The sequence below is a fragment of the Stenella coeruleoalba genome, assembly GCF_951394435.1.
Source record: "Stenella coeruleoalba genome assembly, chromosome: 11".
NCBI classification, from domain to species: Eukaryota; Metazoa; Chordata; class Mammalia; order Artiodactyla; family Delphinidae; genus Stenella; species Stenella coeruleoalba.
Genome location: NC_137157.1, coordinates 100479959 through 100503966, shown reverse-complemented (window position 1 = coordinate 100503966; position 24008 = coordinate 100479959). Strand labels below are relative to the sequence as shown.

The 24008-nt window shown below is 58.8% G+C and overlaps 2 protein-coding genes across 2 annotated transcripts in view; both read left to right on the top strand.

The window, feature by feature from the left end:
* DCP1B (decapping mRNA 1B) overlaps nucleotides 1-4141 on the top strand; it is a 50806-nt gene extending 46665 nt beyond the window's left edge. The window contains exons 8-9 of the mRNA XM_079938601.1: nucleotides 1409-1657; nucleotides 3693-4141. Coding sequence (XP_079794727.1) covers nucleotides 1409-1657; nucleotides 3693-3773 — 330 coding nt within the window. The 3' untranslated portion in view covers nucleotides 3774-4141. The remainder of the gene's footprint in view (nucleotides 1-1408; nucleotides 1658-3692) is intronic.
* A 3775-nt stretch (nucleotides 4142-7916) lies between these two features.
* The window catches only part of CACNA2D4 (calcium voltage-gated channel auxiliary subunit alpha2delta 4), a gene marked incomplete at its 5' end in the record, with an annotated part of 98433 nt that continues 82341 nt past the window's right edge, over nucleotides 7917-24008 (top strand). Inside the window, 7 exons of the mRNA XM_079937530.1 lie at nucleotides 7917-7954; nucleotides 8627-8735; nucleotides 8979-9173; nucleotides 9710-9837; nucleotides 14928-15108; nucleotides 16982-17143; nucleotides 23323-23540. Of these exons, the coding sequence (XP_079793656.1) occupies nucleotides 7917-7954; nucleotides 8627-8735; nucleotides 8979-9173; nucleotides 9710-9837; nucleotides 14928-15108; nucleotides 16982-17143; nucleotides 23323-23540 (1031 nt within the window). The remainder of the gene's footprint in view (nucleotides 7955-8626; nucleotides 8736-8978; nucleotides 9174-9709; nucleotides 9838-14927; nucleotides 15109-16981; nucleotides 17144-23322; nucleotides 23541-24008) is intronic.

The following is a 24008-nucleotide window of genomic DNA, read 5'->3' as shown; positions in this document are numbered from 1 at the left end:
GGGGAAGTGTTGTAATTCTTAGAAATGTTCTGTCCCCCCAGGGAAGATGGTTCTCTATAGTCACTAATAACTTAGAACCGTGAGAAAACCGAAAGCTTTTCCATTTTTTCACTGCCTGTGGGTAACATCCGGAGATCTGACAGATTTTTTTTTTCCATTTGGATTGGTACAAATTCACTGAAAATGCATTGGGTTTAAAAATTAGGAAGTTCTCCCTATTTATGACGTTGTCCTTCTGTCGTGTTTTGGCAAGTAGCTTACGACAGTGCCTCAGAAATCGCTCCCTTTCTGGAACAGAGACCATCGGTGTGGAGCACAGTCTTCATGTATGTAAGACGGTGCGTCCGAGTGTTCTTGCCTGTTACTGATGAAAATCTCAGATCTGAGTTCCTGCCGCTCTGGAGACATGGCTGTTCCCCGCCCTCATCCTCACTTCACTGTCACAGTGCCCCCCTTCTTCTGCTTTTGCCCCTGAGGATTTAGATGGGACCCTAGGAAATCGGGGCTAGTCATTGGCCATCCGCCTCTGCAGGCAGGTCCCCTTCCAGTGCTCGCGGGCTGCAGGGCCGCGGTGCTCCTCTGACTGCCCACGAAGCCACTGCCCCTCGCGACAGCGCACAGGGACAGTTAAGCAGACCACCTGCCTTCCTCCAGGCTACTCTGTGCCCAAGACGACGCCCAGGGAGCTTCTGAAACCACAGCAGCTCCTCGTGGCTGGCCCTGTGCCGGTTCTCATGAGCCCCTGGGCTTCGGGAGGCTAACAGTAGCGCTCTTCCCTCTCACCTGAGCTGGGGACAAGTGGGAGGTGGCTGTAAGCGTCAGGTGGGTCAGATGTCACCTGCACAACTGGAAACACTATTGGGACCCCTGGTTTTAGGCCTGCTGGCCAAGAGAGGTGGACAGACCCGCCCAGACAGACGGGCCACCTGCACGCCTGCAGGAGTGGCCCCAGGGCTGCCCCCGAGACCCGAGCACGGAGAGTCAGGAGGTGGGGTGGACGGTGACCCCACCGCCTGCACGCCCCGCCGCACCAGGCAAGGGGGCAGGCGGCCACCGGTGGGTCCCTTACGGCGGAAACTCGGGGCCACAGCCGGGAGGGACGCAGACGGACAGCCCCGGTGGAAAAGCTGGGGACCTGGCGTGCATCCCCAGGCGATGACAGGAAGCCGGAGAAAGGAGGTGCTGCTCAGAGCGCGAGCTTTGCCTGCCGTGGGGAGCTTAGTCAGGACAGCAGGCGCCGGCCGCCGGTGCCCAGGAGGGAGGAGCGTGCAGATGGAGGCTGGCCTCCCGTCGCCCTCGGCCCTGGATGGTTAACACTGAACCCGCTGTGTCCTCTGCGTTCTCTGCACCCGCCCCGTGCGCGAGCCGCCCTCACCCACCTGCCCGTCGGCCCGTTTCCCACCTGCAGGTCCTCTCGCCCCGGCGCGCCCCGCCCGCCGCAGGCCCATCTCCGCTCATGTCGCCACTGGTGTTCGCGCAGCCCCCCTGGGCCCCACCGCCAGAGAGGGGCAGCGGGCTCTTGCCCCCGGGAAGCCAGGACCCGGCGGCCACCCCCAGCGGCCCCCTCCTGCCCCTGTGGACGCCGGAGCCCCCCAGGACGCCGGGCAGTGCCCTGACCAAGCCGCAGCTCCAGGAGGCCCTGCTGCACCTCATCCAGGTAGGAGGGCGCCGCCTCCCTCCTCGTAGGCCTTTCCCAGCGGCCTGCTGCCCTGCTGGTGCCTGTGCCCGCCTCCTGCTCCCCAAGGTCGGCAGCTCACCCCGAGACCTGCGCTTCTGGGTGCGTTTCAGACACTCAGCGTGGCTCTGGGCGTTGTGACTTCAAGTGCCACCCGGCAGAAGAGGAGGAGGTGAAGCCGCCCCTGGGAGGGTCCCGGGTCTGTGGGGCCGTCGGGAGCCAGAGGGGAGTGGAGGGGAGGGCTGCCCTGAGCCCGCGGCAGCGCCCAGGCCGCTACTCGGGCAGGATGCAGCTGGGGCGGCAGGAATGGCTGTGACGACCACAGCATGTTTTATAGATGACCTTGAAGCCTGCCAGTGAGGACAGGCTGGGATGGCTTCCTCGTGCCCCTATGTAGTAATAAGGGCGATGACGCTTGTACAGAGCTCTGGGCCGGGCATGGTGTTAGACACCAGGACGCCGAGGCTGAGGGACTGGCCTGAGGTCACCAGCCAGTAAAGAGCAGAGCTGGGGCTGCAGCCTGGCTGCCGTGCCCCTTCCCACTGCACGACGGGGCCGGGAGGTGGCAGAGCCCACCCCGAACGCGAGACAGGCCTTGCACAGTGCAGCGCGCTCACCCAGACGGACCGCAGACACCCCAGCTCACGTACTCAGGTATCTTTTTCGCAGACAGTCCGTAAGGTTTTTGCTTGAGTGTCAGGCGACCTTGAGAGCGGCCAGCACTTTTGCTCTGTCTCATCCTACTCAAAAAGACAGTAGTCGCCGTTGGTAAGAATGTTTCTTTAAAGGTAACGTATTTTAGAGAGAAGGAATGGAATGGGGACAGAAATCAGCATCTGAGTGTGAAAGCAGGGTAGCAATCTGCTAAACACAGACGAGAAGTGACCACACCTGACTAATTCATAAAGAAGGGTCTTTTCCACCTTTTCTAGAAGCCATTCATGAGAAGTTCTTGAGGACTTAGGTAGGGCATCTGTAAGCTCCTGTTCTGTGAGCAATAAACAAAAAACTTGAATGTAAAAAGTTCCACATTTTTCTGGCTTCTTCCACTTAATAACACTGTTCCAAAGATCTCTGTGCAGTCGTGGGGACCCCTAAAGTCCGGAGCAGCCCCTGGACCTCGCCCGTTAGAGACCAGACGTCCGTTCCCTCCACGCGGCCTGCGCTTCACGTTCCCCGTGCTTTCGGCATCTTCCCCACGAGCTGCTGGGAGCCACTTAGGCATGCGGCTTTGCTCTCTGCCTGCTGTTAGGACACAGGCTCTTGCTCGGAGACTTTGCAGGAAAGCCGGGGTAGCCTGGCTCCAGGCCAAGCGGGAGTGTGAACCGCGCCAGGGCGATAAAGGACGGGGTGGGAGGGAGCCGCGTCTCCAACATCAGAGACAGAGAAAACCGCCAATGGAACCGTGGTTCCCTCGGCCCGAGAGTGGCAGGAGGGGCCCAGAGCCTGCAGTCTCACCGCTGCCGGCTTGCCAAGGCCAGAGCTCTCCGTAGCTAACGGGGGTGGTGCAGGGGGGTGGAGATGCACTGGCTCTGGCAGGGTACCAGCCAAGCACGTTGCCAGGGAAGTCTTAACTTCCACCCAACAACGAAGGCACCCCTTGTGGGCGACTCGGGGGCCTCTCAGAGCCATCAGGGACCTCCCAGCCAGGCTCAGAGGACTGAGCTGGGTTACGTCCTCCCCGTGCAGCCTCCCAGGGGCCCCAGGTCTCTCCTCACAGGAGGCCAGGCTTCTCGGGAGCCGGCCCGCTCCGTGCTGCCCCGAGGCTGGTGCCCGCCTGAGCTGCAGGCCACGAGCACCTGCCGTGTCCCGGGCTGGCCACCGAGGACCGGCAGCTGACCCTTCTGGCCTGGCCTGCAGCCCCACTGACTGTTCAGCTTAAAAACTAGCCTCCGTGGGCCGCACAGGTGGGGAGGAGCATCTTAGGGTCAAGGTGCCCGTTCAGCCCCAAGACAGAAGGCCTCTGTTTCTGCCGGCCAAGTCACCTCCCCTGGGGCTTTTGATTTGTGTTTTCCAGAATGACGACAACTTCTTAAATATAATCTACGAAGCTTATCTCTTCAGCATGACACAAGCGGCCGTGAAAAAGACTCTGTGAAAGCAAAACATTTCAAGACTGATCTCCAGGGCCTTCGGCTCGAGGTCCTTTCAGGTCACATGCTGTTTCCCTAAATGTTTCTGCCTTTTTTTTAAAGTATGTCTTATATGAAATAAAATGCTTCAGGCTTTTTTCAGTCACGCAGTTTTTTCATTACATTCTTCAATGCACCTGGTACCAAGAATTGCGTGGGTAGGAAAAGTCCTTTGCTCATATCACACGGTAAATACCCAGCTTAAATGATTTTTTCTTACATGTACTGGGCCGTTTCTAGATGAGCTCTCTCTCTGTGGGAAGGGGTGTTCTGGGAACGTGGTTTCTTTCTTATTAGCAGCCCCGGTTATTTCTGGAACTCGGAGAACGTGCCGACCGCCAGGTGGCGGTGTCAGCCCGTGACCACTGACGCGCCTCGCCAGCCTCTTCCAGACAAAGTAAACCTTTCCTTTGTAAACATCCATTGGACCTTCGAAGGGAAATGATCTCTAAAGGTCCTTCTCGCCAGTTTCCAGGGGGGGAGTTGTTTAGGGGTCCACAGATGGCCCAGATTCCCAGCAACACCGCGTCTTGTCCGCTCCTTCCGGCAGAAGCCTGCCTGCTTCCGAAGGAACGTTTCATCATTTTCAGCAAAACGTGCTGAGAGGAAGGTCAGAGAAGATTTTAAGGCCGGTCCTTAAGCCTCTGTGGGGAGGCAGTGGAGTGCGGGCATGACAGCAAGGATTCTTGAGGTCGTGGAGCGGACTGACGACTCGTGTTCACAGAGACGAGGGCCTGCTCTCCCCCCAGCCCTCCCCCGGGTTGAGTCGCCCTGGAATTGGTCCCTGCTGCGCGCTGGAGATAAAGTGAGCTTTGTGTTTCTATAGCCCTGTTTATTCCTGGACCATAAAAGGATCCCTAGAGGCCCACACAGGAGCTGGGCCTCGTTCTCCTTTTAGGGGTCACAAAGGAGGCAGGGAAGGAGGTTTCCTCACAGCTTCTGATGCCCAGAGGTGAACTGGAAGCTCAGACCTGGGGTAGGCGCATAACCAGGCAAGGGCCTGCGGGGGAGCGCCGCCCCTCCGCCCGCCCGCAGAAGGGCGCCTTCCCTTCGAGGAGGGCCCGGCCCACCTTGCGGGGGCCGCCCTGAGGCCGGGGTGCGGGGCTGCGGTTCCCTCCTGAGTCAGGAAGGGACGCCTCCCTCTGCTCCTCCGTCTCCTATAGCGCCTCACACCCTGACAGACCACAGAACCCCTGAAGCTCGTCATCGCGTGTGCAGCGTTTCAGGGCTCTTACGGGGAGTGTGGGGCAAGGGGAGACACACGGCCCTGTTGCCCTGCGTTGGTGACGCTCACCTCGGCGGCACACGCTCAAACCGGAGCAAACTCCACCGTCTCCCAGACCGCGGGCGACCTTTAAAACCCGCGGCACGTCTTCGATCTGAATTACACGTTCAGGGCGGCTTCTCCAGCCGGGGAGAAATGAATCCCACTGCAAATTCTTCTCATGTATTTGTGGTAGCAAGTGGCTAGTTCCTGAAATATGTATTCCTTTACTTGATTGTTATATAAATAAAATAGAAATCCCAGTTGCAGCACCTACTGTGAAAAGGTGGCTATGCGCTGTGGCTGGAGGGACCCCCCCGTGCCCGGTGTGGTCAGACCCACACCGCAGGCGTCACTGGGCCTTTCTAGGTCAGCACCACAGTGGTCTGTTTTGAAAACAAATTCTCCATCCTTCACTGGAATGAACCACTTTAAAAGTGACAGGCGCAGTTTGTTCAGACCAAAGGCCGAGCCCCCTTTCAAAGGGCTCGGAGATGAAGAGCTGGTTTCCTCTGTGTGGGAAGCAGGTGAGAGCTGCTTTGTCCAAAGACCTTTCTCTGGAGGGTCCTGGAAATGGATTGCAGGGTTATCCAAGCACCCAGGACTAGATCTCACATGTAAACTCGCTTCCTTTTCCCACCTCACCCCAAATTCTGAGACCATCCTGGACGCCCTCCTCCGTGTCGCTGGCTTCCGGCAGCAGCTTGAAGCCAATTGAATTCCAAGGGGAAGGAAGCCTGGGATGGGTCCCTGAGCAGCGTTATCCCGGGCACTGGATTTCAACCCTGGAGAAGTGACTGAAGTCGGTTCTGCCTGGTGCAGGGACAGAACACGGGGCCTCGGTCAGGCGGACTTGCCCTCACGTCCTGCACCAGGGACCTCGTCTGAGATGCTGTTCTTCCATCTGTAAATGAAAGCAGTGCGCAGCTCTCGGGTCCTCGCAGGGATTAGATGGAAGCCATGTAGGGCAATGGCTCCTCGGGCTGAGAGGCACAGGCTCCACCCTGCCCGACGGGGTCCCGCTGGGGTGAGGCCCGTGGCGGCCGGAGCGCCCTCGCCTGCCGCCCACAGGATGCCGCTGCACCCTCTTCTCCCTCACTCCTTTATGCATGATGGGGGCCAGTGCGCCTCACCCCTTCCCCCCAAGGGAGGCGCCCTGAGCTCCTCAAGACACACACGTCAGTCCACGTAACCCAGGGCCTCGCCCGCCGTCGGAGGAGGAGGTGCTGTTAGGCCCTACAGTCCTGGACGGTCCCTGCAAAGACACGTGCTCTCATCTCCCCATTCAGAGCGTGAGAACCCTCGTCAGCACCCTCAGGAACCTCCCGTGCCCCGACCCTGCGACTCCCACCCACCCCTTCCCCAGGCGGCTGGCGGAGACTCCAGCCTGGGTGCCACATTGCTTGCATCCCAGGTGTCCCTTCTTCCCCAGACCCTGGGCACGGCCCGCGGGTCCTGGCCCAGGACGGGCAGGACTGCGGTCTCTTCTCCTGAAGGGGAAGTGCACGTCGGAGGACACACGTCCTGCAGAGGAAGTTCCAGCCACTGACTGGCCCCAGCCAGAGGACACATCAGCGGACACCGTGAAGACCGGTGTCCCTGGTGTGTGGCCCCAGGGACGGGAGCTGTCACGTCAGGTCCAGGCCTCTGAATGCCAGGCCGCACGTGTCCGGCAGGATATCACCCAGACGCAGGCGGGGGAGGAGCGTAGGACTGACCCCACCCCCCTCCGCGGGTACAGCGTGGGGCACGATGTCTCCACAGCCCAGCTGCTCACTCCCGCCAACAAAAGAGCCACCTGCCTTTCCACCTGCTGCTCCGTTCAGAGCCGTTCCTCCTTCTCTCTTTTCAAAGAAATCAGGTGCTTCCAGGCTTTGGAGCTTGGAGCCCTCTTTGAGGCCACATGTGTCATCTGCAGCCGGCAGGCGGGAGCAGCTCTGCATCGTGGAAAGTCGCCTGGCTACAGAGGGGTGCATCTCCCCGGCATGTCGCTGAATGCTTGGTTTTCAGGTTTCAAATCCTCAGCACCACCTCTCGTACAATTAGCGGGGGGAGAGGGGCGGTTACAAATACTTGGTACATTTAACTCAACCTTGAGCATCGCAATAGATTTCCACCAAACTGGGTTATGAGTAATGCCTCCTAACAGGGCCTTGAGAGAAGCACACAAATGAAACCCGTGTGTGTAGATTGTGGTCTTAAAACACCGCGGGGCGGCTGAAAGCAGAGCACGGCCGGCCGTTCCCCTGGCGGCGGCTCTGGGCAGGGGCACAGCCGGCCTCCTGGGCCAGGTAACTGGGGGCACAGCGGGGAGGAAGTAGAGAATGTTCTAGACGCAAGAGAGAGGTGGGGGACTGGCAGGTGTGAGCCAGAGCCTAAAAGGCTGGGAGCACCAACCTCCTGGGTACAAGTCAAGGTGGGGCTTCCCTGAGGTCGGCAGGTGCTGGACGGACACTGGAGCGGGTGGCGGGACCTCCCAGCTCAGGGTGCTGGGCCGCGGGGCCCCGGGCCTGGAGGACGAGGTCCCAGCCAGTTGCGCCCACAGGCGAGTCTGGAAGACGTAACCCGACACCTGGCTGGGAGGCGATGCCTGGCGCGGCGGCGTTTCTCAGCACAAAACATCTACCGGCTCCACGGGCCAGGGCGGCACCCAGGCGGCCACGCTCCGCGTCTTCTCTGATGACGAGCCCTCGGGGTCAAGGAGATCTGGGCTCTCCTCCCAGCCCCTGTGTCCTCCCTCGACTGTAAGCTCCGGGGAAAAGCCATTCCCCGTGTCTGTCCTGGGAACAGGGAAGTCCTCGCTGGGGCAGAGCCCGCCAGTGTCCGCGGTGGCGTCTCCTGCCGGATGGCGGCCTGGGTGTGCCCTTCGCGCCGGCAGCTGGGGTGGGGCCTCCCAGCCCGTCTTGGTTGCCTTTCTGGCTCTGCCGTAAATCCGTGCAGAAATCTCTTTTCTATGTTGTGCCCACTGCGCTTTCCAGGGTTGTAAGCTCCTTAAGTTTCATTCCCTGCCGTGTACGTGTCAGTCGGCCCTGTGTGCCCAGAGGCTAAGAAACTGGCGCCGCGGGAAACCCATGCCTGACACGCTGAGGACAGGCCGCACTGCCGGCGAGAGGCCCAGCCCAGGGCGTTGGGGGGGGGACTCGGGGAGAAGATGGGCAGCGGAGGCCCCTCCGAAGGACCAGGGCCTGGTCCAAGGCAATGGAAGCTGAGATTTAAACACAGAGAGAGGATGCGGATTGAAGAAATATTTAGGAAGCAAAGTCCGTAAGACCTGGTTATTGCTCACGTGTGGATGAGTCGTGACGGAGCCGCCAGGGCTGCTTCCTGGCTCGGGCGAAGGGGACAATGAGGCTCGGTGAGCAAGTGCTGGGAGTTAGTGATAATAACATACTAACAAGAGCAGGTGGCGCCTACTCAGCCCCGCGCCCAGCACCGCTCTCCCAACTCGAGGCCGCATCTCGTGTGTCCCTCCCCGAAACCTGCCAGGCTCGGCACTGACGCCTGAAGCTCAGAGTTGGTTCCTTCCCGCGGCTGCCCCTCCCTCCGTCCACTCAGAGGCAGTGTTCCGTCCCCACCCGCCGAGCTGCCCAAGGGGCTGGCACGCAGGGGCAGTGTGGCCGCGATCGCAGGCTGGCCCGGGCTGGGGGAACGAGAGCCCGTGCTGGTACCTGTACTTCCCAAACCCGGCCCCCCACCCCGGGGCGCTGATGCCGGCAGAACAGGGTCAGTCTCAGGAGTGAGGTCCTGGGTGCCCTGGGCCCAGACTGACGCCTCCGGGGTCAGATCCTGATGCTCCGTGACGTCCGCCTCTTGTGTCCCTGGGGGTCGGTGTGTGGCTTTCAGCAGAGTCTCTCCTGAGGGCTCCCCCTCCTCGGGCAGAGCGGCTGTGTCTCTGCGTGTTTCCCAGACGGGCCCCCTGGCGAGCCCGGCCCCGCCCACCCAGCTGTCACCCCCCCCCCCCACCCCGGGTCCTCCCGAGGGAGGCAGCAGCACTTCGCACTGGGCCCCGCAGATGTGCGCCTGGCGGAACAGATTGAAATGGGGTGGCGAGCGGCCAGGGACCGCCCCCCGCTTCTCCGGCTGCCGGCGGGACCTGCCCGACGTGAGCACCCAGAGCCAGAGCGGCGGAGGACGGAGCAGGGCCCAGGAGACCGGCTACACGGCCTCTCCCCGCTCTGCACGTCCGCGTCCCCAGCGAGAAGACGCGGGGTGGTGGACTTGCTAACAGAAGGTAGCGCCTCACCCTGGGGAGCTCTTTGCTGTTCCAGGCCCAGAAAGCCTGAGACCCAGGCGCCGCTGCGGCCGTTTTGTGCATGAGAGTTGGCCCGGTGGGGACCGCCCCTGACTTGGGGTGCGGGCCCTTTTCTCACAGGCCCTGGGGTACCTCCCTTCTCTCCCTCACACCCCACCCCCGGGGGCAGAGTGAACCTCTCCACTCAGCACGACATCAGCTGAAGCCCAGAGCCTCTGGGATGGCTTTTGCGTTGGACAGAGGTCCTTTCCGACCTGAGACCAAGGGTCCTGGGCCTCCGGCCTCATCCTCGTGCCACCCAGGTGCCCGTCAGCAGGGTGACCACGTAAGCAGTCACCCAAACCAGGCTGCTCTGAGCATGAGCTGTTAGTAACCGCGCCGGCCAGAGGCCCGGAGGCGGGCATCCTGGGCCCGTGGGAGGGGTGGTCCCCACCTGCGTCCCCGCCCGAGTCCCCGGGTACCCAAGCCACGCAGGAGGCGGCCTGGGCTCGGCCCGAAGGAAGTCGGGCTGTGGGTGAGTGGCACCTCGGGGCCCGGCTCCGGGGCACGCCTGCCGTGTGGAACGTAAGCCAGGCCCTAGCTACAGCCTCCTTGTCATCGAAGGGGTTGAACTTCCAGCCCTGACAGCCAGCTTCCTTTGTCCTTTGAGGTCCTTCCTTTCTGGTTAAGATGTAAGTGCAGGGAAGGCCACCACCAAAGCCGGCCAGGCTGTTGCAGGGTGTGAAATGGCCACCGCTTCCTCTGCCTCCACGCCCAGGACAGGGGTCTTCGAAGGACACTGAGTGGCTTTGCCGTCTGTGTTGCCTCCGCGGGGTCACTGGGCAAGTGGCGTGCCTTTCCTGGGCCTCCCTCGGGAGCCAGTGTCCCGGTGGCCACGTCACTGTTGTGGGCCAGGCTGGCCACGTGGCCCCCGCCCGCTTCCCCCAAGCCTCTTGGAGCTGAGCTGCAGCCCACGCTGTGACCTTGGCCAGAGGCGCGGATGGCAGAGGAGCGTGAAGACGCAGATCCTCCTTGATTGTACTGCTGCAGACACAGGCCTGGGGCTCGTCGGGCTCCGTGGACCAGGGCCCGGGCCTCAGCTTCTCTGCCGCCCCTCCCCCAGCCTCGCACCACGCTCCCCTCCCCCAAGGGCTCAGGCATTAGTCAACCTTCCCAAGTCTGGGTTTATTTATAAAGCCGCTGTTGCCGCTTGAGCAAAGCGCTTTACAGGCATTAATTAAGGAAGGTTCCCAGCAAGCCCGGGAAGGAAGGGAGGGAAGGGGCCCGGGGTTCTCAGAGGACCAGTTTCCCTGCTGGTGCCTCTCCCTGTGTTTCCCTGTAACTTCTCAGTCTCCTCAGGACATGCACACGGGTGCACACGCACGCATGCACACACGTGTGCGTGCACCGGCCCCCTTCACCTGCCCCCTGGTATCCTTCCTAACTGCCTACCTGCCCTGATCGCCCTGCCATGTCTCCCTGACCCGTGCTGCCCCGGGGGGTGCCCCGCAGTCACCCCACACCCCTTCCAAAATCCACCCCCGGGTGTCCCCACCCTTCAACTCAAGCCACCTCCCGCCCAGTGGGGCCGTCATCCTTGACTCCCTCCCATTAGCGGGGAGGGTCCAGGACCCAGAGGGAGGGATTCAGACCCTGGTGGCCCGCCTGCACCGGGTTCCTTGGGCCGCAGAGCAAAGCACCACAGGCTTAAACAACAGAGATGCATTGTCCTGTGGTCTGGAGGCCAGATGTCAGACCGCGATGCCGGCAGGGCTGGTTCCTTCTGGGGGCCGCGAGGAAGAGCCTGGTCTGCGCCCCTGCTCACCCCCCGCGGTTTCTGGCCATCGGCAGGGCTCCTCGGTGCTCAGAAGCATCGCCCCGGCTCTGATCCACCCTCACGTGGGATACCTGCCTCTGCCTCCAATGTCCCCTTCGTAAGGACACCTGTCGTGTGGGATTAGGGCCCTCCCTGCTCCAGCAAGACCCGAGCTCCAAATGAGGTCACATTCCCAATTCCTGGGGGTTAGGGCTTCAGCATACACATCTGCGGGGACACAGTTCAACCCAAACCACTATGTTCCCGAAACACCACAAGTCAGGGGGCCCTCCCAGACCAAGAGTTGCCACTGGTGGCCTGACTCACGCAGAAGGGTTCCTCCTCGGACACCAAGGTGAGCACTGCTGACCGGGGGCCGGGAGTTCTTAGCTGAGACCTTTATTTTCACAATTTCTCTCTCAGTCCCTGTCTTGGGCTAATTAGTCGTACGCCTTAGTGTGTATAACCCTCCATTATCGGTTTGAACAAGAGCGCTTCTCATTCTGGTCATCTCTCCCTGTGCCTGTCCTGACCCCAAGTCCAGTCCCTTCCTTCCCAACGACCCGCAGCCCTTCCGTTGAGCCGACGTGGGCCCTACTGTTTGCACGTGTGCTTCCAAAGCACGTGTTGTTCTGTGCGCGTGAATGTGTTTCACTTGCGTGGAGCTGTCACATGTACACATCCACCGTGCAGACTTCAGCGGACGGCTCAGTGAGCCTTACACACACCTGTACGTGCATGTCTGGGCGCGTGTGGTGACCCCCGCCAGGCTGAGCTGTAGAACATGTCCTGTCCGGCCTCCACCAAAGTCAGCCCCCGGAGAGCCCAGGCTTCTGACTCCTGTCATGGTAGATTCCTTTCCCGAATTTCACAGGCATAGGTGAGCCTTTTTTTTTTTTTTTTTTTTTTTTTTTTGCGGTACGCGGGCCTCTCACTGTTGTGGCCTCTCCCGTTGCGGAGCACAGGCTCCGGACACGCAGGCGCAGCGGCCATGGCTCACGGGCCCAGCCGCTCCGCGGCATGTGGGATCTTCCCAGACCGGGGCATGAACCCATGTCCCCTGCATCAGCAGGCGGACTCTCAACCACTGCGCCACCAGGGAAGCCCATAGGTGAGCCTTTGAGGGCATGTGGCCAGGGCTGCCGTGAACATTTCTGTGCACGGCTCCTGGCGCACGTCTGGGCTTGTCCCCGTGGACGGAGGGGTCGCAGGGAAGCAGGCCCCCCGATGGGCTGCAGGTCATGCCCTGTGACCCTCCCCGCCAGCAGCACAGCCAGTTCTAACAGGTCCCCTCTGGCGGGGTGCACGGTGTCTGGTGGTCTAGTCTGTGTTTCCCAGGTGACCCCAGGTGTGGAGCACGGATGCTGCATGTGTGGTCCTGGCCACTCACGTGTGGTCTTGGGGACGCGCCCGAGCACTTTCTAGCCCATTTTTCAGTGTGGATTTGTCTTCATCCGCTATGTGTCCCCGTGGAGTCTCTCTTACTGGAAAGAGAACCACGCCTTCTCAGTGGGCCATTGCCTTTCAATCTTCTAATGGTGCGTTTTGACACAATTATAAATGCTCTTAATCTTCATGAAGCCTAAGTTATTAATTTTTCTCTTACAATTAGTGCTTTTTGTGTTTTAAGAAATCCGCCAAGCCCCGGGCATATATTTTTAATTTACGTCAGGGCTCTCGTGTTATAAACCTCCCTTCTTCCCACTAGGGCTGTCTTCACTCCTCCTCCTGTGCCGTCCACACGTCGAATCTGCCGTTTCTAGTCACTCTTGACTCTCCACCATGTGACTGTTTGTCCCCGTTCCCTGCGCTCCCCGCGCGGTCACCCCTGTGTCGCACTGGATGACACTGCTGGGGACGGAAGGTGCTCGGTACAGGGGACGCCTTTGTCCTCACACTGGAGGACTGTGCAGAACCCGGTCCCCGGCTGACCACCTGCTTCCCTCTCCTGAGTGACTTTCCCACGTCTGTGCAGGACAGCCGAGGAGGGGCTCCAGGCGCTGGGCCCACAACGTGAGACCTGGATCCGCAGGCCTGGGAGGCGGCCTAGGGACCTGCTTTTCCTGCAGGCTCCCCGGGGGATTCTGATCTGCCACCAGGGAGGAGGATTGATTGAGCACTTACTGTATGCCGGTACTGATCTAGGCTCTGGGAATAGCGAGGAAAGCAAACAGTATTCCTCCCGCGAGAAGATGGATAATTAGCAAGAGAGACAAGTGAACTACATACGTCCAGCAGAGACGCTGAGGAGGATGCCTCCAGCAGGTGCTGTGAGGGCTGCCCTGGGCCGGGGTCGCAGGAAGATCTCACTGGGAGGGAAGCGACGGAGCAAACTGCCGACGGGCCTCGGGGGACGAGCCGCGTGGGCGCCAGGGAAGCGCGGGCGGGCGGAGGCCACGCCGCTCCCCACCCGCTGATGCTCTGCAGCTTCCTTGCGGACTGGCTGCGCCCAGACCGTCCTGAAACCCTGAAGGGGACATTCACTGGCCAGAGACAGCCCGCTGCACACCGTGCTGGTTGATCACACAACTGCCGTCCCCCCACCCCCGGTTCCAGCAGGCCTCAGGTTTGGGGGACACTTTCTGCCACCACTTTCTTGGGGGAGGTGGGCCCGGCCACAGCCAGGAGGGGAGTTGTGATTGGTTCAAGCTGGTCATGGCTGCAAGTCCTTCAGGCGTGGGCATAGAGTGCAGTCTGGCCACTGCAGAATGAAGGAGTCTGCTAGGTGATGTCTACAGTGAGGGGTCCTCATGGATGAGAGAAGCACAGGTAAAATCAGTGCCCCTTCTCCTCAAAGATCTGAGTGCAATGCCTGGAACAGTGGCAGCCATCCTGTGACCATGAGGGGAGCTAGCTTGAGGACAGCCCCAAATACTGAGGATTCCAGGGAAAAAAATGGAGGAAATGGGATGTTTGGTGACACCCTTCAGCTGCTGTGTTAATCAACCCTGGAACCACCTAGACTTCCTATGTGAGATACTGAATTGTCATTATCTAAGTCAGCTGCGTAGAGGTTTTCCTGTTACTTTCAGCCCAAAGCACTAACTGTGACCCACTCCTTTCCCACACCCTTGGCATACTTAGGATGCTCCTCTGACAGCTCCCTGAAGATGCAGGCCAGGAAGAGTCTACCTTCTACTCCTAGGACCTGGGGCCCACAGTGTTGGGGACTCTCAGGCTGCTGTCAGACTCGTCCTCCTTCACGGGGCCCAGAGCCGGGGCAAAGGCCGGGGCACCTGCTGCAGCCCTGGGGACCCACACTCCCCGCAGGTCGGAAGGTTCTCTTGTGTCTGCCTCCTCGGCAGCCCGTGGGCTTCCCCAGGGGCAGAAACCACCGTCATCCTGGTGGCCCTGAGCCCCAGCCCGCTCAGAGCCGGTGCATGGCAGGGGCTCGAGAAACGGTAGAACAGGAAGAGAAAATGAGCAGAGAAATGGGGAGGGGGGAGCAGGGTGGGAAAGTGAGGAGGGGCCCGGGGACGGCTCGCAGGCAAAGCTACAGGAATGTGGCTTCCCCGGGGCACCGGCAGAGGCCCCACGAGGGGAGAGGTCAAGGCTGTGAGGCAGAAGGACAGAGACCGAGGGACCCAGAGGCCAGTGGCGACGGCCAAGTGAGCCTGCCAGCACCTGGTGCCAGAGGCCCCGGCGCCCTCTGCCTCCTGCCCCCGTGCTCTCCCCTCCGCTGCCGGGAAATGAGGGCAGCGCTTAGGCTTAGGCGATGAGCCTCCAGCTGTGCTTCCCTGAACTGCCACGAGGCTCCCCCAGTGCCAGGAGCTGCCTGTGTTCGCTCACCTCCACCACTCACGCCGCAGCTCAGCACAGCTGCTGATGCTGGCGGAGGAGTGCACAGACGTCCCCCGGGGATGCTGCTGCCACACGTGCTTCTCAGTGGCCCGCCCCTCCTTCGTGGGCGACTGGGGGGAGGACAGTGACAGGACGGGGAGGGCCGGGGGGGCCACAGGGCCGAGTGGTGAGTGGGCGCTGCCCAGCACGGTCAGTGAGTGGGGACGCACTGCACACCGTCCCAGGCTCCCAGCCCCGCAGGGCAGCCACCACTGCCTCGTCCTGTCTGGGAACTGAGAGTGAAAAAAACCGAGGGGCTCGCCTCTCGTTTCCCACTTGAACTTCTGTGACTCTGTTCCCAAGGCAGAGCTAGGGGCCCCTTCCCCAGTCCTCTGAGGCGCTCAAGGGCATCGTGGACTGGAACTCCAGCCCACCCCGCCCCGAGGCAAGACCCGGGACATCCCACTGGAGGTCGCCGGCCAGTGAATGACATCCTCCCTGCCCTTCCTGGCCTACCTGTGTTTCCTCCTCTGAAGAAGAGGGGCACACCAACTCCCCTGAAGGTGTCCTGGGAGTAGAGATTTGCCCATCAATCCTTGCACAGGAAGAGAACTTACTTGTGACTAATAATAGGGAACGTTTCTGAGTGCCAAGTTGTGAGCTGAGAACTTAGGCAGGATCTCATCCGTACTCAGGGCACGAGGTAGGCGTGCTGCCCGCGACACCCAGCCCCTGCTCTTCCTTGCTAACAATGCCCAGCCCCGGCGAGACACCAGGACTCGTTAGAGGGGGTGGGGCCATCCCCCTCCCATCTCTCCAGCCTACCTTGCAGCTCCTGGTAACTGTGCATCTCACTTCTGGCCAGTGGGCCAGAGCTTAATCTGCCAGCAGAGGGGGCCAGTGAGATTCCTGGGAGACTGCCTTCCTGCTAAAAAAAAAAAAGAACAGCAGCATCTGGCAAGGCCCTTCTTCTTTCCCCTGCCTTGAACTCAGGCATGATGTCTGGAAGGGCAGCAGCCATCTTGTGGCAGTGAGGTGACAGGCATGAGGATGAACGCAGCGTGCAAATGAGGGAAAGGTGGAGAGAGGGAACACCCAGACCTTGGCTCTGTGCTGACAAGTCCTCATTTGTTAGGTGGGCTTCCTGTTACTTGCACTGAATACACCCCTGCCGGACGCAGACAGGAAATGTCATATCTGTTCCACAGTCAATAAAAACGGGGTGCCCTGGACAACAGAATGAGGAAGAAATAGAGCTAGAGTTCAGACCCAGAGCCTGGACACCAGAGCCTGAGCTCTTATTGCCTATAAAGTTTGCTAAACAAATGACTCATATAAATAAGATTGCAAGGAAAACATTTATCTTATTTAAAAGGGTAATTACAGGCTAATTACAAATGAGTCCTGCCTTCCTATTAAATCCAGTGCAGTGGCCCCAGCTCTCAGGGCCACTGTGTCCTTTCCTGGCCACAGTCACTTGGATGGCCCCTCACGGGCAGATCTGGGACTCACCAGGCTGAGCAAATGCAAACCCTGTTCTGATCCAGGCCATCTGCCGTGGGATGGGGCCTTAGGCAGCCTGCAAGGACGCCACACCCCAGCCCAGCCTGAGCCTGCAAGGGAGCCTCTGCCCTGAGCCCCGCCTCCAGTTACAGGCACCTTCGGAGCCCCTCCCCGAGCTGCCACTCCAAGCCCCCTTGGTCAACACTTGACCTTAGCCTGGAGGACAGAGCCTTTGGGTTCCCTCTGTGTCCCCACAGTGAAGCTGCTGTTCTGTCCTGTCCCCGCGGGTGCTGCTTGGCCTCTGGCCTGGACCATGTCACGTTGCCAATGCCCCATGTCCCACCCACAGCCTGTCAGATGGGGGACGCGGCCTGGCTCAGAGCAAGCCCTCACTTGTGGGTCAGGGCAGGGACTCGCTGGCTGGTAGCTTGAACTTTCCCTTGCGCGCTGTTCCTGGGGCTGAGAGAGCGTGGAAATTCACCAAGTGCTTTACCACAAGTCCCCCAGCTCCCCAGGCCCCTCGGGCCTCCTCCCCCACCCCTCCCAAGCACACTCATTTCCTCCAACTGTCCTCTTCCAGGTACTGATAGACCCAGCAGGTCCCCAAGGGGCCTGGCCAGCCTGTAATGAGCCCACGCCCCCTGCCCCGGGCTTCCAGGGGCCTGAGACTCTGCAGGCAGAAGTCGGGGAGCTGGTGTCCTGCGGCGAAGGCACCAGCAAATCTAGGCTGACGCTGTCGCCTGTATCCCAGCTGCGTTTCCGGTGACCGGTAGGGAGGATGCCTGTGGGACTAGAGGAGGCGCTGTGAGCTAGACACACAGCGTCCTGGCCTTGCCTCTCCGCCCCTCCTCCCAGGTTGAGAGAGGACTGGCTGCGCGTGATTGAACGCATTGGGAATCTGAGCACTTACTCTCCCCTCAGTCTCGAGAAGCCAGACTAGCACTTTGCAGCAGTGGGTGTTTTAAAATGAGACGCAGTCTCTGGGGGACCGAGCAGGGGGCCAGACTCTGGCTCTGCCCAGGGCAGCTGCAGATCCCTCTCCCTGTCCCCCTACTTTTTAAAAAATTGTGATTTAAAAAAAAAACCCACATAACATAAAATTTACCACCTTAATCATTTCTAAGTGTACAGTTCAATACAGTTAAGTACATTCACATCATTGTGCGACCGTCTCCAGAACCCTACATCTTATAAAACTGAAGCTCCGTCCCCTCCCCCAGCCCCTGGCCTCACCCTCCTGATTCTCTATGATTTTTTACCTCCTCCAGGGACCTCATATAAGTGGACTCACGCAGCACCTGTCCTCTGTGATGGGCTTATTTCATCGAGCACAGTGTCCTCAGGTCCATCCAGGGCGTAGCAGGTGTCAGAATCTCCTTCCTTTTTAAGGCTGAGTCACCTTCCACTGCGTGCAAAGAGCACACTGTGTTTCTCCATCATCTGTCGACGGGCACTCAGGTCCTTCCAGCTCGTGGTAACTGCGGGTCACGCTGCTCTGAGTGGGTGCAGGTATCCGTGACATCCTCTGGCTCATTGGAAGATGAGGGGGAGACGGATGCCCCTGCGTGGCTGCCCGGTGGTTTCCAGGCCGGGCAAGAGCCCTGGGGGGCTCCTCGGAGGCCCTGGAAGGGAGGGGAGGAAGAGCCCTCACCCTCACCTCCTCCCAAAGTAAAAGCTTTGGCTTTTACTCTCAGTGAGGCGGGCAGCCGCTGGGGCTTCTGAGCGAGCGTCGTGGGCTGACTTTAAAAGGACTCTCGGGGGCTTCCCTGGCGGCGCAGTGGTTGAGAGTCTGCCTGCCGATGCAGGGGACGCGGGTTTGAGCCCTGGTCTGGGAGGATCCCACATGCGGCGGAGCAACTGGGCCCGTGAGCCACAGCTACTGAGCCTGCGCGTCTGGAGCCTGTGCTCCGCAACAAGAGAGGCCGCGACGGTGAGAGGCCCGCGCACCGCGATGAAGAGTGGCCCCCACTTGCCACAACTGGAGAAAGCCCTCGCACAGAAACGAAGACACAACACAGCCAAAATAAATAAATAAATAAAAATAAATAAAGGACTCTCAGCGGCTGGGTTTAGAATGGACGGAAGAGGGGTAAGGGCAGAGTCGGGAGGCCAGCTGTCAGAGGCCCTGCAGGAAACAGGCGGGACACTCATAATGGGATCATTGGGGAAAAGTTTCTTTTCAAACGTACGAATGGAGACGGCACACAGAGTAACCCAGGGCTTAGGAGCAGCTGAGCTGTAACTTCCTTCCACGTCATGGGGAGGAAGCAGTTACTCCTGGAGTCTAAGGGGGTGTGATGGTCAATTCCACGTGTCAACTTGACTGGGCCACAGGCACCAAATGTTTGGTCAAACATCATGCTGGCTGTGACCATGAGGTGCGCTCTGGATGAGATGAAGAGTCTATAGTCTATCAAGCTATAGACTTGGGACATCCCTGTTAGCCCAGTAGTTAAAACTCTGCTTTCCCACTGCAGGGGGCACGGGTTCAATCCCTAGTCAGGGAACACGCCGTGCAGTGTGGCAAAAAAAACAAAGAAGCAGAAGAAAAGTAAATAAATAAATAATCTATAGACTTTGCCCTCCCTGGTGTGAGTGGGCCACGTCCAGTCAGTTGAGGGTGTCAATGGAACAAAGGGTGACCCCTCCTGCAAGTAAGACAGACGGCTGCCTGACAGCCTTTCAGCTGGGACATCGCTTTTTCCTTCCTTTGGACTTGAATTGAAACATGGCGGCTCTCGGAGGTCTCCAGCTGTCAGGTCTTTGGGCCCCAGTGACACCACCGCTCTCCACGTCCCCGGGTACACAGCCCGAGGCTTGGTCGGCCCACAGTCGTGAGAGCGCCTCCCCTGTAATGAATCTGTTTCCCTTGCTGCACACACCCAACCGGTTCTGGCTCTCTGTAAAGTCCTGACTAGTGCAGGGAGGAAGCCATGCGGGGGCAGCCCGCGAAGAGGAGTGGTAGTGCTGGGCCGGCCTGGGGTGCGCCTGCTCTCTCCAGGCTCCTGCTGGCTCCCCGCTGGACTCGGCTGCGTGGTCCACACAGGCGACCCCCGTGGGCGGGGCAGGAGCCTGGACACCAAACAGAAGGCGCGAACGTGCGCAGAGGGCAGGACGCTGCTGTGAGCCAGGGAAGGAGCTGGGCTGGCCGGGGCCCGGGGGCCTGGGCTGGGCAGCAGTGGGCGGGCTCTGGATGTAGTCACAGGCAGAGCCGGCAGGAGAAAGAGGGGTCACGGCTGGCCCCAAGGTGGGTGCGGGGCAGCCAGAGGATGGGGTTGCCAGTGACCGAAATAGCCTTCTTTGCCTCCTGCAAAGATTTCTTTGGAAGAAAGGACTCAATTGCTAAAGAAATTGTTATGAAATCCCTGCTGCGATAGTTGATGTTTTGTCGACACACATCCCTGTATCGCCACCTGTCCTCCTCGCTGTCCCCTGGAGCACGGAGGGGAGGGGTTCAGCGATCGGGGAGACTGAGCCTGGGTACAGGGCCTCCAGTACAGCTGCGTGTGTTCACAGTTGCTGGATGAAGGAAGGAAAATTGATGTGGAATGATGGGAACTACTGACCTTTCCTCCTCTGCTGTGGAGCTAAGCCTGGAGCCCTTATTCCTTCTATCTGTCTGTCCTTCCACTGCTCAGAGGACATGTGGGTGCTCACCAAGCATTGCAGTGCAAGGGTGTGTGCAGGGGGTGTGTGTGTGCAGGGGGTGTGTGTGTGCAGGGGGTGTGTGTGCAGAGGGTATGCAGAGGAGTGTGTGCAGGGGTGTGTGTGCAGAGGGTGTGTGTGCAGGGGGGTGTGTTTGCAGGGTGTGTGTGCGGGAGGGGTGTGTGTGCAGGGTGTGTGTGCAGGGGGAGGGTGTGCACAGGGCGGGCAGGGCTGGGGGCACACACTTCTCTCCCACAATGCAGGCCCGGGAACAGCTCACTAGCCAGCGCTCTCTGGGCAAAGGTGGGAACGTGTGGCCTGTGTGCACAGGAGCTGAGCTTGGGTTACAGACTTTTTACATCTTTTGTGACCCTGTTCTTCTTCCTTCCTGTCCCCCCACCTCCCTGTTCTGCCAAACTTGTAAATCACTATTGTCCCATGGATGCGGGGTCGCAGCGGGTGAGGTTTAAGTTTGATTTTGATTTTGGAGAGAGCTAATATAACCGCTGCCCAGTCTAGGAACAGCCTGACTTCCCCCAGCGTCCTCTCCCCTGTTCCTGTCTCTGCATCCCTGATCCCTCACACCCTCCCCCGCTCCCACCCCACTACCCTCGAGGTGGCGGTTTTAAGACAGGTGTGCAAATGTTTGCTGTTCTTCCCATTGAGAGTTGGGGTCCGCATCTGCTCCCTTGGAGCCCAGCCCAACCTGGCTACCAACTGGTAGCCCGTGAAATACACGAGGCGAGGCTCCGTGACTTCCAAAGCAGACCACAAGGCAAAGGGTTCCACTGCGTTCTCTTGGGATCTAACTCTCAGAGCCCAGCCACCGTGCTGTGAGGAAACCCAAGCAGCCCCTAAAGAGGGAAAGTCAGTCTCCCAACCCTTGGCCCCTGCTGAGGTCCCAGACAACAGACAGCACCAAGCTGCCAGTCGTGTGAGTAAACCACCCTGCAGGTGGATCCTCCAGCGCCCGTTAAGCTGCCCCAGTTGACAGTGCATGGGACAGAGATGAGCCTTTCCTGCTGAGCCTTGCCCAAAATACCCATTTGGGAGCTAAATAGATAATTGCTTTTATTTTTAAGCCACTGAGTATAACTTAGTATGCAGTAATAAACAACTGATATCTCACTATTTCCTAAAAAGTATACACAACATAGTATGCCCATGGTTTCCTACTTTTGTTCCTTCTGTATCTTATATCCTATCTGTTCCTTATAATGACTCCTTCAGGAGGCTCCTATTGGTGAACTCCTATTCATCCTTTAAAGCCCAATTCAAATGTCCCTTTCACTATGAAGCTTTCCCTAAAATTTCTCTCCCTCTTTTTCCCACCATAAGGAGAAAATGATTGTCCCTTCCACTATGGTGACAAATGCATCACTTATGCCTCACAGCACTCAGCCTGATTTAGCTGAGTGGTGGGTTTGAGACCAGCCTCCATGGATAGACTCTAAGTATGTATAGCAAGCATCATGTCCAGTCTTCCTTCCAACACTGTGTCTCTCATCTCCAGTGCCTGGTGAGGGGCCGACACCAGGAAGATGCCCTAGGAAAGTGGGTTAAATTTATGGGGGTTGAGATGCAAGACTGACCAAGGAAAAGCTGGGATACTCTTCCCCTCATAGCCCTTAAGAATGAAGCCGCATGTAAGTTCCCTCCTCCCTGGCATAAGTGATATGCCTTCCTGGACGACAGATGAAGGGTGAGCCCTGAGGTCTGAGGGCCAGAGGGCTCTCTGAGCTTGGTAATGCCCTTAGCTCTTGCTTTGGTCCCACCCTTCATTTTATTCCTGCTAAGAAATCCCTCCTCTGAAGGATTCAGCTCTGAAGTCCTCTGCCCTCCCCACTGCACCCCACAGCTCCTGGGGTTTCACAAGGTCCTGCAGCAAGAGGGGCCCAGTAGCTGGAGTGGGCCACAGTTGGCAACGCATACACAGCAAGATATATTTTAGAGCTATTAGAAAGGCATCTTTCTCTGCACAGCTGGTAGGGGCAACACCTCGCGCTCTACCCACCACCCTAGCTTCTTTGCAGGAACTCTGAGGGCTTCCCAGCAGGCTGGGTAGACCCAGGCCACCACCATGCCTGTAAAATGAGCCATGTGACGTTGACAGAGATTTCTAGCAGGTCCCAGGCTTAGACTGTTAGAGTTGGTCATGGCCGCGGTCAGCAGGTGCTAGAACAGGCAGGGGCCGTTCCGGGGGCCACAGCTCCCTTCATGTGGGGATGGTCACCCACAGTAGAGACAGAACACAGACACACAAGTGGAGAGGAAAGTGAGCATTTATTTAAAATGGAAGAGTCCGGAGGAGGGATAAATTAGGAATTTGAGATGAACAGATACCCACCACTAGATATAAAATAGATAAACAACAAGGACCTACTGTATAGCACAGGGAACTGTATTCAATATCTTGTAATAACCTATCATGGAAAAGAACCTGAAAAATATATACATGTATATCTATAACTGAATCACCTTGCTGTACACCAGAAACATTGTAAATCAACTATACTTCATTTTTTTAATTTAAAAAATTAAAAAAATTTTTAACATCTTTATTGGAGTATAATTGCTTTACAATGGTGTGTTAGTTTCTGCTTTACAACAAAATGAATCAGTTATACATATACATATGTTCCCATATCTCTTCCCTCTTGCGTCTCCCTCCCTCCCACCCTCCCTATCCCACCCCTCTAGGTGGTCACAAAGCACCGAGCTGATCTCCCTGTGTTTTAAATTAAAAAAAGAAAATGAAAGAGTCACTCCAAATCACAAATTTTAAGAAGTTGATGAATACCACAAAAATCACAAAACCTAGAAAAATTACACATTCTTTTTATTTATTAATTGACCAACACGCCTCTATGGTAATTTTTCTAATCTTGGTACGATTTGTAATGAAAGGTACGCAGAATCCATCTGAAACTCACGAACAACTCACGTGCCTGTAGAAATCGCTGTCCTGCCAAGCTGAGCCTGAACGGAGCCCCGCCCACAGCGCGGACTCCCCGCCGGGGACACACAGGCGTTTGCCATGGGGACACTTGCTTCTGGCATTCCTCTGTCGGTGGCAGCCCTGCGGGCCGATTTGCTGGAACCAGCAGGTTTGTCAGGACAAGATACACCAAGAAGCCCTCTGACCTGTGGAAGGCGTGCGCTGTGGCCTCACGTGGTGCTATCACCAGTTTGGACCCGCAGACATAAGAATTTTGATCAGATTCTGTCGTGTGTAATTCCCGTCGGAAGAGGCGACAGCGTATGGCATGCTTATAGTTACGGACAGTCAACATCAACCGCTTCCTAGCAGGAGAGCCAGGCCCCGATGAGAACCAGGTCCCCTGCTGGCAGCTTCCGGCCTTGGAAGAACCTTCCGTGGACCGGCTCGTGGGCTTTTCTCCGTCCACTCCCGTGCGCTGCCAGTGGGGCACTGCGGGGCGCTCACGCGGCAGCTGGGTGTCCTGTCACGAGGCCAGCAGCCCCGCAGGCAGGCGGTGAGTGTCCCTGGAGCCGCCCTGCCCTGGATGGCTGCACACAGCTGTCCAGGTGGCTACACAAGCCGAACTGTTTCCCCACTGGCTTCCTCTTAGCTGGACCCCAAGGCCCAGGGCCCCCCCGGCACCACCCGGCAGAGGGGACATCGGTCGGAGAAGCTGAAATGCAGACGGGCGGAGGCCTTGACCAGCGGGGCTTGCACTGCCTTCCTTTCACATGCATTAGGTGCTCATTCCATACAAGGGTTGGGGGCAGGGGAGGGGCCTGGAGCTTCCCGGAAAAATGGGTCCCCAGCCTAGAACCGGGGCAGGTGAGATGTGGGGGAGGTGAGGCCCAGGCTGTGGACGTTACCTCTGACCTGGCCCAAGTCAGCGGCCTGGACACAGGAGCCAGCACAGGGCCCCCTCTGTCCCCTAGCCTCCCCGAGCCAACAGGGATGCTGACGCTACCCCCAGGACCGTTCTGAG